This window comes from Varroa jacobsoni, unplaced genomic scaffold, assembly GCF_002532875.2.
Source record: "Varroa jacobsoni isolate VJ856 unplaced genomic scaffold, vjacob_1.0 scaffold_303, whole genome shotgun sequence".
Lineage (NCBI taxonomy): Eukaryota > Metazoa > Arthropoda > Arachnida > Mesostigmata > Varroidae > Varroa > Varroa jacobsoni.
Genome location: NW_019213205.1, coordinates 1 through 18,083, shown reverse-complemented (window position 1 = coordinate 18,083; position 18,083 = coordinate 1). Strand labels below are relative to the sequence as shown.

General features: G+C 39.4%; 1 protein-coding gene and 2 long non-coding RNA genes across 3 annotated transcripts; 2 read left to right on the top strand and 1 right to left on the bottom strand.

The window, feature by feature from the left end:
* Positions 1-1,977: 1,977 nt before the first annotated feature.
* Positions 1,978-6,294, top strand: LOC111259188 (uncharacterized). The gene is made up of 3 exons (XR_002679471.2): positions 1,978-2,178; positions 5,306-5,373; positions 6,160-6,294. It is a non-coding gene; the product is annotated as an uncharacterized LOC111259188 (long non-coding RNA).
* On the bottom strand, positions 3,992-16,308 carry LOC147753678 (uncharacterized). The gene is made up of 3 exons (XR_015310469.1): positions 15,887-16,308; positions 6,229-7,855; positions 3,992-4,579 (listed from the first exon to the last, which is right to left on the bottom strand). It is a non-coding gene; the product is annotated as an uncharacterized LOC147753678 (long non-coding RNA).
* Positions 16,309-16,503: 195 nt separating this feature from the next.
* Positions 16,504-17,977, top strand: LOC111259185 (uncharacterized). Its single transcript, XM_022830986.2, has one exon. The coding sequence runs from the start codon at positions 16,582-16,584 to the stop codon at positions 17,773-17,775; it is 1,194 nt and encodes a 397-aa protein (XP_022686721.1). The 5' UTR covers positions 16,504-16,581; the 3' UTR covers positions 17,776-17,977.
* Positions 17,978-18,083: the final 106 nt, after the last annotated feature.

Here is an 18,083-nt window from a genome sequence, read left to right as displayed (position 1 = left end):
TATTAGGTCCCTTATAAAGTTAAATCTGTCTACAATAGACCGTCTTTATATTATTTTTGTCATATTTCAACTTGATATACAAATCATCTCTATCTAACAAAAAGACTCTAACTAAAGATTTCATTTATTAATCCCTTTCTCTCTCTCTCTGAAGCGCGCATCAAAGCTCGTGGGTTTCTGCCCTATTTCGCGTCCTGACACTCTGCTGGCTTGTGCGAGATGTCCATACATGTTCTTAAACTGACAAACAATAGCAAATAAGTGTTTTCTGAGCAATTTCGTATTAGTGGATGGGTCTTAAAGCGATATTCGATTTCGCTGTTGCATGTTTTTCTACATTTCTGACTCATAAAAACAGATTTTTCACTAAATGCACGAAGTTTACGTACTTTTAGCCTAAACCCTGCTATCCAAGAACAATTAAGCATGCAGACGCAATAGAAAATGGAAAAAAAAAATGGGGTACTTGGCTTGACTGTTTTCTCTAATAAAATCTGACACAACTTAATTTAATGTGATGAGCGAGCTAGTTTTGAACACATGTTGAAGTTTTTACCTCAAACTATAGCTCGATACTATCGATTTTATTTTGTATTTTGCTTGGGTAGAAACAAACAGTATTTTTCATTTCTCTACTAAAATTTTTTTCTACGAAAAATGATTATGAAACTGGCTGTCATAGCACTATCGGCGCGAAACTATATCTTGCTTGAAAAAGTTGTCATAGAAGGTACGGCCTTTTCTGATAGTGGTGAGGGAGCCACCATAATGTTATAGATAATAATTTTGTACATACTGAGCTAGATCTGCTTCTTCTTATACACTGTGCACTGAAACGTTTACGTGGACAGAAATTGGACTCGACTGTTGACAGAATACGACGTTAGTTAGTAGACAAAAGGTAGCATCTCGCATATATATATATATATCGATATTGGTAAATTCACTGTTCTGCTGCAGCAAATTTGTGGGCAAAAAATTTACTTATCATATAACGTGATTGTTTCAAAAACTATCTGTGCCAGCCATAAAGTGGGCATATATATAAGTTGCGGCTTTTGAAGCCGAATCCAGTTGTCTGGCGTGTTCCCGCATCCGAAAATTAGTAACGATGCTATTTGAAAGTCAGCTTGTCACAATTAAACTTCTTTGTTTTGTTCGTCGATCAGTGAACTTGATAAGATACGCTCCGGGCTGCTAATTTGAGCTTTTCTACTAATGATAAAAAAAAATTTAGCCACAGTTGTATATAGCTATCAGAGGGAGAGACTGCAGATGGCCAGAAGCAATTCAGGCCACTGTGAGGTGCTACAGCATACCGTTGATTGACAGTGTCATTGAGTATGGATGAAGCCGCTACCATCGAGGGGTGGCGCCACACTTTGCACCTATTTCTGACCATAAATGTCGAATATTTGCTTCTCAGAGAATTTACCGATGCTGCAGAGAATCGATTAAAAAATCTAGGTTTACCAAGAGCGCTGGTGTTGGTCCTAGAGCGTGTACAAAGAAGCACCGAAGGGTATAGGAAACTACGCGACCATTTACATCCCTGGTAAAGAAGCTAAAATAAATCTAGCAATGGATCCGGCAGTTCCAAGTGGTTATGCTTGCCGAAGTTGACGTTAGATAACTTAGAACCGAACAAGGCGATCGGTAATTCAAGCCTCTTGCTTCACGGGGTACCTTTCTGCTAACCATGTCGATTTTCGAGTACCAAAAAAACGTTCATTATTATCGGCTGCTTTTCCAGGTAGCCAAAAAACCGGATGGAATAACATTCATATTTAAAAAGCAAGGCGATTATTCCGTAGGCAGTTAATGAGATTCTTTTAACTATATGCTAGCTTTTTAGACAAAAGATTCTTAATTATAGTTTTGCCGACGAAAATATCGGTGATCTAATTATCGATAAAGAAACAACAATGCTACCAATACTATATAGTGGTGCGTTGTTTACGGGTTAGCCTCGTTATAACTTGATATCTCATCGGGTGCAAAAACAGCTACTTTCAGCTTTGAAACTTGTACATATGGACATTCTTTGGTTTACGAGAACGATTCTCGAGATAATCGGGAACGTAGGCAAAGCCCCTGGTAAAATGTCTTTTGCTCCCCGGAAACGGTAAACTCGCTGTTTGTTCAAAATCTGCCTCCAGTGACAATCATCAGTAAGAGGTAATGCGTAGTTCCCTATTACAGAAATATAGTCCTATAGTTTACGAAGGTACCGTTTGTATAATAACACAACGAGGCGCATAAAGGTAGCTTGTGAAATGCCGTTACTCGAGTGACAAATTTAAGATCATATATTATAGCATTGGGCGTTAGGAAATGAAAAAATCGAGGTAGGGAAACAACTGTAAAAAAAGCTAGCAGCTTGAAGAATCGACAGATACGACTCAGAAACGTACAATAATGGGGTACGTACAATAATAATGGGGTGGGTAGTGGTGACAAAAACAAATGGTACCTGGCAAGCCTATATATATATGATACCATGACCTTCTTCTCGTCGTATCGTAAACTGTACTTTCATGATTCAAAATATAAGACACTTTTGAATTTTTTTATTGCTGCTTATTATAATGCTTAATAAACGCGTATAATCATGAATAGGTTGACTGCGCCTAGTTCATCATTAAATAATTAGTTTTTCCTTGTTTTATATAGGCCTAAATTTTAACCTTAAATAAGAGTAAGCGAGAACGTAAATCGGCCATGACCTGGGCATTAGATCGTTAAAAACCTAAATCTTGAAAGAAAGATGTCTCATATGAGAGAAAAAATGCCCCTATACGTTAACAATGCCGAAGGATAGAAGAGGCCGCATCGCTACGAGACCAAGCGCGCGTTAGTAATGAGGTCGAAAGCGAAAAGCTAGAGGGCAGTCGAGGGTGGGCCACGGACCACCTTATTCTTTGCTATCGGGAAAATTACTTGAAGCAGTCTGCTAAAAGGAATAGTGAGCCATGCGAATCCATAAAAAAATGCGATCAAGTTAGGGCAGATTGCTTAGTGATGAATTTATTGCCAAATTATACACTGAAGGGAGCAGAAACAATGTACGATAATTGATTGCCGAATCACTAATTGGTATATATAACTCTATATACCATATATATATATATATTTATATTTTTATATTTTCGTTCGCTTCTAAGTAATAAGGTTTAGAGCATGCTCACTCAGTAACTTCAAGGCTAACTTTATGACCGCCGCTTGGATGGTAAGCCACTCGTGCGTACGATAAATGGCGCAACTAAGAGAGAATCTTGATTTGTTATTAATATGTGAAGAGACTTTGGACTTGTCTAAGTTAATGGTCACAACAACTTAGTATAAATAAATTGCCATGTACGTTACTGTTTATCTCTAACTTTACTAGCGTGTGACACTGAGCTGAATTAATTATATAATTACTACTATTATTACTATACTATAGTGAGTAAACTATAATAAGGCTAAGGCAATCAGCACAGTTGTTTCAGCACACAGGGAGAAACTGGGTACCTCAAACGTATGTTGTCTAATCGTATTTACCTAAATGATTTTCAGTGTAAACACGTTAGAATAGAACTTAAACTTATTTTCAATAAGAATCGTAACTTTAAGCATTTTATTCGATTAAATAGTAGTTATGAGCTGTACTAAATTTTGAAAAAATATATTTAGCCCTGTATCGGGCAAATCCATTTTACTGAAGCTGCAACAAATACTTGATTTTTTGCCACCGCTAGAAAATTTCATTGTTCTATACAGTGGATAACAAATTTGCATCAAAAAAACTTACTACATGTGACAAACTACGACTATTAAAATTTGAGCATTATTATTTCGACTATAGTTTCGCTTGATACCATTGAAAATTTTATAATTTTCATTGCAGCAGACCAATGAAAAAAATACACGTAATCATTGCAAAATAAGTTTTCTATTCTTCTAGTAAAAAAAAAAAAACCGCAGAATGTATACTATTATCGTCTAATTTATTTATACAATTTTTTTCGGTACCTCCTTCAGCCCCCAATGGCACAACCGCTTTCGCTGGTCAATCGAGCTTTACTAGTGCGTCCTTTTTTTTTTTTTTTATTTTTTGTTTAGCGCACCATTGCAATAGAAACTGTTAGGGCAAGGATCGGTACTCATTTTTTTTGGATAAGCATATTTTATGTGCACAATTAAAAACCAGTTTCAGTAGATAAGCATGAGCCAGAGAAAATAGATTTCGCAGAGGATGCCTTCATGCAACACGGGTGCATACGAGATGTTTGATGTGCAATATACAGAACTATAATATAAAACAAACAATAAGCCCAAAACACTAGTACTACACTTACAACTTGAAGAAAAGTTTCTGTGGTGTTACTGTTTCAAAGATGGTTGATAGTTTTGACGCCAGTTGAAAATTCAATAGCAATGTTGTATGACTCGAAGGATTTAATTACATAAACATGAGCTCTACTTCTCTGTGTCGCGTTCAGAAATTCTCACGTCAGCAACCGGAAGTAGGTGACCTCATGAATATCCTTGAAGACCGCAGATGGCGTTGGCTGGTATGATGGAAGCAGTTCCAAATCTTCAGATTACGTTAGCGGTATAGTTAGTACATATTATCAATGACAAAAGTAGATCTATGGCAAGTCAGTCAGTTTCGTCGCCCACCCATTTGCATTTCTTCACAAATCAGTCTAGTTCTGCTTAGCGAAATTAAGTTGTTTTTTTTTTCTAAAATCATGCATGTCCTATATAATACGTTCATTGAAATAATCTATCGTTTTAATAATAGGCCATTGCTTGAGCAGGATCAAGATGCTCTCAAAAGAACTTCCTGCCCGTTTACCTGTTTCCTAATAGATCTACCCACATCGAGAAAGTGGCAAGTTTAATAAATAATAGTGTACATATTTTCATCGTAACATGATTGTTATATATTATATTATGTAAATATATTGATTTGTCGCTATCTAGAAAAATTAATTCCTATGTCTGGATAGGAAATATTTGATCATGAACATTTTCTAAATCCTGCTGATGGATAACTTTGTGATGTCATCGTTACTATGGTGTGTTACTTCTTGTTAATCGTGCTATTGCTTTTAATGCCGATGGCGAGGAGCATGAACTCTAATTGTTTTGGCGAAACGAAAGCCGACCGTTAAGTTGGAATAAGGCGCTGGCCTAGGACACGGTGCGTCGCGACTTTGGCCCAACAACGTGTACTAGAAAATTAGATTAACTGTCATAAAAATCGAGCACGTTTCGCACAGGTAAAAATATCTTAAAGGAATTTTACAATTTCAAGTTTCAGTAATCAGTACATTGGCAACAGCAGATATGGACCATCTCAATTCCCTAATAATGATTCCTTCGGTGAGTCTTTCCGATATTTGCATTACTATCCCTTACATTGGGTAGTAACCCAATGAGATATACAAATGTATAGGTATATTTCATAGACAACTCAAAAGCTTCGTTTTAGTGCCTTTCTCTAAATAAAAAAAAAAAGCCTATTTTTATCATAATCTCATAAAGTATTTTACATTGGAATGTTCTAAAAGTTAAAAAAAAAACGGTTACCGAATTAGACATTTAGGAAGGTGATGTTTCAAAAATGAGTAAAGGTTTTTTTCTAAGATAGTATTTTTAATTTGAATAGTGAAAATCGGTCAGACACATCGAACGGAGTACTATCAGTCGGCGTAAAAATCAAGCTAAATAATTTAAATGAACAATTTCTGTCTCGTGGCAACAACATGGCCACTGTATTTGAAACAGTTAGAGCATTCTTATGCTTCAGAAAAATAGATGTTGCTGATCACGAAGCATAACTTTTTTTCCCCCTCTGTAATAGTTGGCCTAACCATTAGTGGCCCATATCTCCCCACCCGAGTAACTTCGACTTGTGGGCCCATATAGGTCAATGAAATACGAGTCTTTCATTGATGTTTTCTCGAAAACGAAAAAAAAATATTACGAATCTGGGTTTTAAAAACTTCGACATGTTAACCACTTCATGCTCAACAGATTAATAAGGCTTAAAATTGACTATTTTCTTATTTGCAATTGCCAGGAGTCCGTAAGGTAAATAGTAAAAGGATAAAATTAAAAAAACTAATAAAGGACAAAAATACAATAAGCTTCTTGACATCTTCACAGTAAAATCGACGTGCCGCATAGAAACCTATACGGGATTTAGGCTGTATCGATTATTCGGGATATACTCACGGGACGTTGGACGTCGGACGTTTTAGGCTTCGTAAACAGGCCGAAGTGTTACCAAGAGAAGCTGTCAGGGGATCGCCAGGTGGAGGAAACGGTGATAGTTTATTGAGTACTGAAAGCAGAAAACACTAACTAAAGCCCCAGACTGCAGTAACAAATATACCGAACTGTGGTGTGAGCTTCATAGACGATATTCACATATACATTCCTAACAAAAATGGCTTTCCAAACACTAGCCCGTCCTCTTCAAGTATTGCGAGATTCTAGTGCTTCGAGTCTAGTCGTAAGATTTCGACGGGAACGATTTTGATTTACGGAAACCGCGGAGTGTAGTTTTTCTCGGCATCGGGTGATAAATGCCGTATTATACATAGGGGTGTACATCTTGAATTTCTGCGCATTAGACTGGAATAAGATGCTAGAAGACGGTATGCAAGCGACGCCAATAAGATAACTAGAAGTCCGAGAAGCAGAAGGCTTCAGAAGATTCTTATCTCTGCGTTATCGTTTTTGCTTCTGCTGATCAAATACAGCCTCTCGCCAATAATTAAGTGTTTCTCATTTTTTTAATTTTATTTATTCATATTTTTAATTTAGGTTTCTAGCTTTTCTTTTAAACAGCACTTAAAAATCTTAACTACATTTTTACATATAGTTAGTCATGTTGCGATCAGTTAGAGTACAATCTCTTGCAACCTAGCACTTTTTCTACCTGCTCTCACTAACATAACTCAGGCAGCATTGAGAAGACTTTATGAAGGACAACACTTGTTGGCCTTTCTCTAAATTTAAGTTACCACTAAAAGGTCATATATATATATATATATATACATATATATATATATATATATATACATATAATGTTCTTCAAAGAGTTCATTATCTGATTCTTGATAAAATAAAAATAAATAAGAATCTGTAGTTGTATGTAATAAATTAGAAATTGCGAATTTGTCTAAGCATTTTCGATATGTCATATTGTAATATTAATCCAACATTTGAACCTTAAATTTAATGTAATTTTTAGGGCTTGCGTTAGACCGCAATGACCTGGCGCTCAAGCTATATGTGTATGAACGATACGTGAGCCTGAAGCTGATGGACATATAGCCGCACGGCGTTTCCACATACGCGATATTATAGTGCACTAATAGAAGATATCGCAAAAACATGATGTATCGTTCTGACGTTTAGTTAGTCCTGAACGTTTCCATTAGATGAAACCAGTCGGTTAATATTCCCGCGCCATCAGTCCTTTGAACTTCATATCGAATATATTCATGTAGAAATGACATTGCTTTTTTGTGGCAAGCAATTGGCATCGTCCAGCTATTGTATGGCGTGCAAGGCCCAGTCGCTAATTTCGACTTGTAGAGCCCAGATCGCAGGCATCGAAGCGACGTAACGATAGACAATGAACAGAAGAGATTGTAAGCAACAGGAGTAGCATGCGTTTTCTTTTCCTGACGAGTACTTCATTGCAGCCGTCAGATCAGCTGGACGCCTGGTAACAACTACTGCGTAGGCCACTAGCGCCGTCGGTGCCAAAAAGGAATCAGCTGCTATTTAGTAGCTATTTTCAAAGCGATTGTCTACGTGAAACACTTGCTCGACACAGTCACCCATAGAGCTGAAATAAAGATTCATTTTGACGCGTTCATTATCCAATTCGTCGATCGAACAACTATTACGTTTCAGTGTGTACCACATAGATAGATATAGGCATATCTAGGAACGAGTTAAAAAGAAGAGTATCAGCCATTTGTCTCTCAAACACTAAATCATACCGTTGCTGTCCCAAGTAATTGAACAAAACATATATAGTTTACCAGTCGATGGCAAAATAAGTGATTCAACCAACTCTAATAAAGCTAATTTTTTAAATTTTTTTGTTATATCAAACGTATTCAATTTATTTATAACATAGCTAATTTTTGATAATTATTTACACTGTGATTATCTCCAAGGTAAGATACCCATATGAGGGTAATCCAGCATTTTGGACTTACATACATAACATGTTAATAGATGATAGTATGATGGGCAAAGTTGGAAAACGTTGAAGTTCAGTCGCTGGGTGATCAGAACGCTCAATAGCCCTGGCCTCATGTAGCTTTTCCAAGATAACTGTTATTTCTATAAAAGGCTCAATTATTGCTTCGAAATAATTCTAAGAAATGTCATAATTTTTTTTTGAAATCAGCTGAAGAAATCTGGTTTTTACAAAGCCAGCGAAGTGATCACCTTATCAATGGCAGTTAATACTATACTAGACAATATTGAGCACTACACCCTTTATTAAAGATGATACGGAACTTTCGACCTTCTCACTCGTGGCCCACGAACGACTCATCGGCGACAAAATTTCTCCCGGGGATCAACATGTCGTTAGAAAATCGTATTCATCATTTAAATTATAAAAATAAGCCTTATCGTTCGCACACCTGTATATACGCATCTATCTCTACACGTTTCCTCTACATTGCATTCAGCCGAAAACACAGTCAAACTGACAGGATCGAAACGAAGTTTAGAACTGGCCAGTTCGCTGTCTATCGGCTGCTAGATTGAAATTATTTTCACACAGAAACCTTGACCACCATCTTTTTTCCTACGATTTATGGCGTTAGAGTGGCCGCGATTCAGGCTAATAACGTCCACGATCAAGGGACACAGCGCGTTCTCCGCGCGTTACTTCATGAACGCATCCAACTGTACTTCAACTTAATCGAATTAATTTCTCGCGCGTGTTAATTTTTTAACAGGTAGAGCATCAACCTAGGCTTCCGATACCATATGCTGTGCTTAGTCAAGCAGAAGCCGGTAAACTTTAGTAAATAAGCCTGGCGGTCATGAAAAAAACAACTATGCATTGATTCAGAGTATGTGCTTAATTTCGGTCTTCGTAACGAAATGAAGAACGCCTTCTTAGGCTAGTTCGTACGTTTATATATATACACACACAAGATTGTAGTTTTTGCATTGACACTGTTTTAGCACTGAATATAGACAAAATATATGTAAACATCCTAATGTTAGATTCTCTCTGCGTGATCTCAATAGAAGCAGCCAAACATACGTGTCAGTCATCGCTCGTGCCATTAGTTCATTATCAATATTTCGTACAAACATAGAAGCCGTATCGTTTTTAACAATGTCACAATTTCAGAAGTTGCCAATGCTGGCTAAGATCAGGAGAAGTAAAGAACTTGTCGATCGATTATGTAAACTTGATGTCGATCGTGATGAGCGATAAACTGCTGGCAAAGATAAAACATTTTTGAAAGCTCCGTATAGATAACGTATAACTGTTTTGGTTACGGCAAGAGGACACTTTGCCTAGATCTATCTAAGCCTTATTGGTGCAATGTATATGAGTAAAAACACAGTACGGCAAACCAAACAAACTCGAACCTCCGACGAACAATTAAAGTCTGAGATAGGCGCATATCAAACGTCTCTGAATTTCTGTTCTGATGGGGAAATGGCAAAGAATGTTTTTTTCCAGCTAGATGTGGGTTCAGCACAAATTACTTAATTTTTGGGTAGGATTGACATTACTCTAAAACTGCCAACTTTTAATTTTTGCCAGCTGTGCAAGTTAGCAGATTGTGTGCATAGTCGATTGAGCATTGTCTACGGGGCAGCCTGCCTATCAAGAATTGATTAGATCAGAATAGCCTGCTTGTAGTTTAGGGAATTCAATATGTAGCGTTTTATTACAGGGAGTCTTCTAGAAGCTTTGCAGCTATATACTTACTCATCGATACGAAGGTGATACTGATAGCATTTAATTGTAACGTGAATAAAGTAATTCTGTAATCAATGAAGTTATTATGACTCGTTTATCAATGCCTGTTTGTCTCAAAGCGATGACATTTATACAGAGATTCTTATTGTATCATCAGTTTACGATCAAACGTGCTTTATGACAACATCTTCTAACCAGAAGATAATGCCTCCAGGGGAAACTATTATCATTCACACACCAAACAATGCTATCGATGCTACAGATAAAAGCTAGAGTCATTTTTGGATGATGGCAGTTTTAAAGTAACTTCATAGCGGGGTCTTAGCGATCTGCAAGCAAAGTTTTGCCATTTTCTCTATGGCTGGAAACCATTATAACAACAATGACAGCTGCTAATATCATTTATTAGTGTGTGTGTGTGTGTGTGTGTGTGTGTTTGCGTTCACTTCTGCCCGTCTCCTTTTTTTGTCTCAGGTTATGCGAAGAAGTCGATACGACTGTTTCGAGCTGTGGATGGGAGATCGATGTATACTATCTTCTTCGTATTGTCAATCCTGATCTGGCACAGGAATCACGTCGCGCGTCGCATCACCTGCTTCTGTGACCGCCGCCGGAAGGCGCCTCTTCAAGGACACGTTCATTGCACCTTATTGCCTCATCGTCCACATAATAGTAGCATACATACAAACATAGCAGGAGAGATAACAAGACAGACGTAATATCGTAGTCTGCTTCCGCTCGCTCAACTCCGGAATCTGAAATGCACGAAGTTGCTTTCTCCATTGTCGTTTTCAGTTTACGACCTCTCGTCGCGTTAAGGTACGCAAACTACGACGAGAACGAACAGAAGCGATCGCAACGGCCCTTCTTGAAGCACATGTGCACTCTTGTTTAATGTGTTCACTCATGTATAACGATAGAGATTCTATAGATACGTTGTGATACCCTTGTTACGTCTCGCATTTTTCTCGCCAGCTACCGTACAGGGGCATTAATGGGTATCTTGTTGCTGTACGTGGCGGTGAAGCATGTCACCCTGGTCATTAGTCGCTATTCGCTATACAATCAGTTTTTGAGGTCATATCTTTGTGCATCTATGGAAACTTTTACACTAGCCGTATACGAATTTATAGATACTTGTTATTGTTTATCTTTTGTTTAAATTTGCTCTTCGGTGATAAGAAATTGTCCTATGTATAATTTTATGCACTATTTTTCATTGCTATCACACAACTACATGTATTATTGAGATCCTGGCAACCAGCTTTACGAAACTGGTCTGGTATTATTCATTTATATTTCCGTATTACTAGCATGCTGGGTCACCTATTTCGAAGTCACCTGTACCCTTATCAGGGCTCAAGAGACATTTTATTATCTAAAAACGCCGCCTTCTCGACACGACTATTACAAGCTGAATACACACCTACTAGAAGCAAACTACTACATCGGTAAAGTAAGCTTCGCTTGCTCGGCGGCCTTTAATAGAGCCACTTGATTGGAATCGAAGCGATGTCAAATCGGGCATGGATGACATTTACATGGTGCCGAGTAGGGACATCGCTTATAATTGAAACTGGCAGCTGATAAAGCAGAAAAGCGGGGAAGGATTGAAGAAGGACAAAAAAGCAGAGAGACAGGTCTTCAAACGACAGCAGCAAAGCACAAGCAAACAATATTACTGGTTACGCAAATAAACGGCTCTACAGTGGTGAGAAATGAAAAAACCAAGGAGACAGCCAAAAGCACAGCTCCAGAACGACAGACGTGCTCCTCGTTGCTGTCCGTATGCCTCGCTCGTAGGCAAATCTCAAAGACTAGCTAGTGATTTATCTGCCCGTTAACTACAAAAAAACACGAGGTTGAATAGGCTATTCGAGACATGGCGATTGTTTGTTGACAGCTTCATTTCTGACGGTTCTAGTGGGTTGAAACGCCCAGAATGTTGTCACCACGATAATCAACCGTGTCTCTATTATCCATTGAAGCTAGAAAGACCATGGCTTATATGGCTTTTCGTATTAGCCATTTACCTATCAAGCTAACGCTAACATCTGCTAACCATTATAGTATTAAACACCCTTCTGTCATAATAGACAACCATTAACGTCCACTGCTGTATTAAAAGCTTTTGTTCAAATTTTAGTGACTATTGCCCACGTTCCGACTCCACAGTTCTCATGCATATAGTTTTTATTTCACGAGCTACACTACGAGCCTGCGATGCACATCATGGCGATGTGCTAACCCAGTCAGGTCCGGTACCTTCGTCATAGGTGACGCCTTACATACAGTCAATTACTGTCGGACAATCTACTTAGATTCACAGCCCATCAATGACCAGCAAGATCACAATGCGCAGCTTTTTTGTTTCTAGCCGGGTTACCAGAATGCGTTTTGGGTCCTCAGTGGAACGAACCATTTCGTATCCAGCAGGTCTCAATTAAAGTAGGTACACAACGAAGTTCCAAACGAAAATTTAAGCTACAAATTTGAACGAGCCTAGCCAAAAAAAAAAAAACTATTAAGCAACCTATGAACCCATCTGGGCCACTACAAGCAAAGCCAGTTGCCCTTCCTGAGATGACCTGTGTTCGGTGCCTGGAAATACCTTACAAACAAGTTCCGCTGAAGCGTAAGACGTTTTTCCACGAAGCGATAGGATTTCGAGAATTTACGTAGAATGTGTAATATAGCTCGTTACTAAGTAAAAAAACGAACGGGAGATTTTTATGAATATTGTAATCTGTATACTAGTGTAGAAAATGCGCGTAACGGTACTGTGTTTGCTCAAGCCATCTCATGAGTTGATAATAAACCTATGAGTCAGTACTAGTTTATATTAATGGAGTAATGTCAGAAGGTGAAGTTAGAAAGGAAATTGTAGTTGGTTAAGCAGCTGTCTCCAATAATTTTGTCGATTTTTTCTAAGGTCAATAAATAAACAGAGTACTAGGACACCTGATAGCCTGAAGCAAGCATATTTGATTTTCCAAGTAATCTGTGTATACATTGATTAAAATAAGCTAAATAAAACGGAGCTCGTAAATTTTAATGTTAGTCTAGAACGTTACGGCTGCCTGAAATTGAAATCTTTGTTATTCTAGTGAAATAATGTTTCCATAAGGTTGTATACTTTTATCAACGTACGACGTTTTGCAGCCATGATCTATTTACTTCAAAATACCCATACAATTATATGCTAACGAATAAAAGACATGCAAAGTCACCTACACTATTTAGTTAGCTGGAGAGCAATAGGGCCAAGCCTTTACAATTCTTAACACGTTTCTGCTCAACACCCACAGGATCATTTCTTGCACATGTTCGCCTCCTTCTCTGAACTATTAACCTAGATTTTATGTTGTATGTTTCTAAGTTTAAACCGTGTTGTTTGGGTGGAATAAGAGAGAAGCTCACAATTAGCGGGTAGTCGCTTCAACAAAAACAAGCCCGACCGCAGGGGTTAAGTCCTACACTCCGCCTAAGCAGAAAAGACTGTGGCCTAGGGATATCTAATTGCACGTACCCTTAAAACTTATCAAAAAAATTTAGTGGGAAACTATTCCACCATCACAGAGACGTAGCATTGTTAACTATGATTGATGAAGCTTACGGGAAATATGCTACTAAATGATGGTTATTACAATATCAATAAACAATAGTAATAATTTTTTTATACACAAGAGCAGTAAAGTCTTATGTATTGATTTCTTCCTACTATATCTTTTCTTTAAGTTATGAGAAAATCCGCTCATCTTTCAGTTGGTCACATAACTTCTGTCTAAATCTATGATCCGTTGACCGTTAATAAATTGACACCCATGTTCTTTTTCTTGATTAATCAGTAATTGATTCAGTGAAGTTTAATAACCCTAAAATAATTTGCATTCAGGCAAATAAAGAAAAAATGATAGCTTCTCAATTGGCTCGGTTCATATTAAGAAATACTTCTCGTTACCTATATAATGATATCGTTCGATGGTACTCAGTAGGTGCTTGAGGGACCAAACGCGCTCATTTCAGAGTAAGAAGCTACTTGAAGCAACTATGTGCTCTAATCTTCTTTAGAACGAAGTAATTATGTGATAGCTTTTGAAACGGAAACGGAATCGGTATCGGTAAAATATGTCGCCGTACGAAAAAACCGTTTGCGAAAAAATTGCTAGTAACTATAGCACGACCAACAGCCAGAAACTATTACAGAAAGCCAAGTCATGTAGAGCGTACTCGAATATCTAGACAAATAGACCGTAAGGATGTCATACCAACTACATGCCTATAACGAAATTACGGTTAGCTCATTAAATTACCGAAACAGCACAAGTACTTCGTAAGTAGTTACCTCAAATGTAAACATAGCGAAACCGAAGGCCTGTGCTTAGCGGAAAATAGGGAACTGGAACTGTGATTTTATTTTGAGGACTTTGGCTTGAAGAGTAGACGAACCGAGTTTCAGGCTATACTTTTTTAAAATCCTAGAAACTGTACGTGTAAAAATGTTTTTTTTTTTCGTCCCGAAAGCTCACGTCAACAGCTTTTAAGTAGTCTCACATAAATCAACTCTACGTAGTGGAAATTTGCAATGACAGGTGAAACGGGAATCAACATAACGGTATCGTTAATAGCATTGTTACAACATGTCTGTATAGTAGCATCTTACTATTTTGTATACGTGTGCAATCTGTGCAAGAATAAAAAAAAATGCAAGCCTTTTTTTTATGTCTATATTAAGCGCACATCGTCTACCGAGCGGATAGGACCTTTTTTCTCTCCGGGTAAAGTACTGGCAAGGGCCTTTGAAGGTGACGCACCTAACTTCAACTGGCCCTGCATAAGATACCCCTACTGAATGTTACCTAGATCGTTGACAAGCATTCAGATAGATAACTGACAAGATCCCAATCATCTCCGATGTACAGTAAGCCACCGTAATTGTGTTTGATGTTGGTGATCGCTATCTGACCGACCGCCTAACAATCAGCTCCGCTTTCAATTCGAATAGTCTAATTAATGTTTCAGAGATTGACTTGATTCACTTTTTTGTTCAGTCACGAATGCTATATACTATATGTCAGCGGAGGAAACGACCCCTGCAATCCGACTTACTGAGCCAATTCAACCTACTCAATCATGCAATAGGAAACAGTGAGACTAAATAAGGAAGCGTACTATTTTAGAAGATCGAAGCACGTGCTTCACTTACGATTTAGTCTTCATCATCCAGACCTAAGGCCAAGAACCATATATTCTAATGTTATACATTATCGAAACCTAAACCGAGTACTTGTGTTCGCGTAAATATCCCCTATATATAATATCAGTGTTAAACTTAGATGAAACTTGAAATGTTCTTGTGGACCTCTCAAATAGCGAGAAACCCTCGAAGCGACAAAAACATTTTCAAAGTTAAATGAAATCGATATTTTGCATTTTGTTCAACTCTGCCGACTGACATATTATAAAAGTAAACTGTTCTCAGTTCTTTCCGCTGAAATCGATAGAGGCACAAAGTCGCTCGCCGATGTCAACATTCTTTCGATAACTTGCCATTGAACTTTGGTGTATCAAAGTTATTCTCATTGTACCGCAATACTTTCTGTAGCGAATTGAATCTGTTCTCAGTGTTCGATCAAACTTATACTGGATATTAATGCGTTTCCTGCGCACAAAAGGCTCAACGCACCCTGCGCACGCTCAACAAGACCTGGAGAGAAGTTGACAAGAAACTACGTAAAGTAATACAGCCCCCAAATATACTAGACAGAAAATCATTTTAAATGCTTAAATGTATAGGTGACATCTAAGATACTCCCATACTAACATACATGTTGCATATGCCAATACCCGTTTCAGTAACGCCCCACACTACACAATTTAGTTCGAAGTATATTTTTTCAGACCACTGACCTCATCCACACAAACTGGAATCCTACATGTATCCATGTTAACAGGCACACGAGATGATTACAAAGAATTACTAACACATTGTCTCGTTATCGTATCTAAGTGTGTCTATCATTAGCAACGAAGATGATGTTTTGCCTCTTTTCTAGTAGGATTCAACTTCCGAATCGTGTAGGTTGAACCTACTATCGCCACCACTATGATATGTTTCTCTATTCTATTCTACACTAGATTACACTACACTGTACAGTTCTTCTGGGTGCACCAGTCAAAGCTTCCAAACTGAATTGACTACCATACTACAATAGTAATACAAGTTAATTCAACTGTCCCCCTCGTTTTCTGGGCTAGACACGTGTTCCTTTCTGGGCCCTCTCCGGACTGCTCAAGAGCAATCACAGGCGCTCACGACTGTTACCATGGTAAACCAGCGATTAGGTAAGTACGTACGGATGCGCGAAACAAACAAGAATTGTGCAAGTGCGCCTGTGCGAACAAGAAATCCCACCATCACCATGCCCCCCGCCGCCGCCACCGCCACCACCACCACCACCACCATTGAAACGACGATCAGGAACAAGACAACCGTAGTAAAACGGCGGACTATAAAAACTGCTCGGGTGATAGTTTTCGGATCATAGTTGGTTTCGGCCTTCCAGCTTCTGCACTCTCCATCAAATCTCCTTTTTCTTGTTACCATGAGGGCGTTCCAGATTCTTTCTGCAGCCCTGGTGGCGACGGCCGCCAGGGGCCAGATTCTGTCCAGCTATCCAAGTTACGGCGGCTATGGCAAACACTTATATGGACTCGGTATCGGCGGAGTCTCGTACGGGGCCAGTTACACGCTTCCGGTGAGCGGTGGTATTAGCTACGCTACACCTGCCGCTGTTTCGCGTTCCTCCCGCACGCTGGTGTCGTCTGCTCCAGTAGCTTCCGTAGCCGCTCCGGTAGCCGCTCCGGTTGTTTCGGTAGCTGCGCCAACTATTTCGCCGGCTGCTGCTATCTCTGTGGGTGCTGCTGCCCCAACTGTTTCTTACATTTCCGGCTCGCAAGGCCTTGGTGGACGTGTTGCTTATAGTGGCCTTGGCGGAGGCGTTACCTATGGTGCTAATGGATCTGGTGGAGCCACCGTAACCGGCTCCGGCGAAGGCATCCGCTCGCACGAGATCCACACTGGCGGATCCGGAAACACCATCCGTGTTGAAGAGTACAAGGCCGGTGGCCAGGTTATCCGTGTCCACGACGGACCGCGGCGCGGTACTCAGGTCATCGATGTCCAGGGACCGATCGCTCCTGAAAACCACATCCGTCTTGTTTCACGCACCGGTGCTACCCAGATTGACCGTGCTACTTACCAGGACCCCCACGTTCAGGTGTTCGACGTTGCCAACCCGCCGCTGCCTGGAGACCGCGTCATCAATATCCGCAAGGCTCCCGCTCCTCCTGCTCAAGTTGAGCTGATCGCCGAGCAGCAGCAAGCCGCTCCCGAAATCATCGTTGGCGGTGACGAACCCAACATTCAAATTCAGCATGTTGGTGGAGAATCGATTGGCGGTCGAATCGTGGCTGCCCCAGCTGTCTCTGTAGGTGCGCCTGCCCCTGTTAGCTCTATCATCGGCTTTCATTCTACCCCTGCAGTCTCTATAGCTGCGCCTGCTGTTGCCGCGGCCGTTCCTACCTCGACCTACGCTACTGGTATCAGTGCTGCCCCCGTTGTCTCCTACTCTACCGGTTACGATTCCATCTACGGAACTGGAATCGGTTACGGCTATTCTGCCCCCTCCTTTTCGTACGGAACTTCCTACATGTCTGGATATAGCACCGGATCGGGTCTCAATGGAAGCTCTTTCGGGTCGACTGCCATCCTTCATACAACAAAGAGCTCCGCATGAGAAGTTATTGATTTAATAGATATAAAAATCAACAAAGACGAGACAGCAAGCAAGTAGCGAAGAACAACCCGTAATAATAGTAATGATAACGAAAATGGCATATGGAATAGATAGATTTTTCCCGTTTTAGGTACCGTGATTAGTTGACGGCTGGTTAATAGCAAGAAACGTGCTGGAAAATAAAAAATGACAAAGAAGTTAACTGCCAAAGTGATCGTTACTTTTCGACGGGTCACAATAATAATTGTACTAAGCGTTCTTAACGATATTCCATGATATATTACATAACGAGTTACGTATATATATCT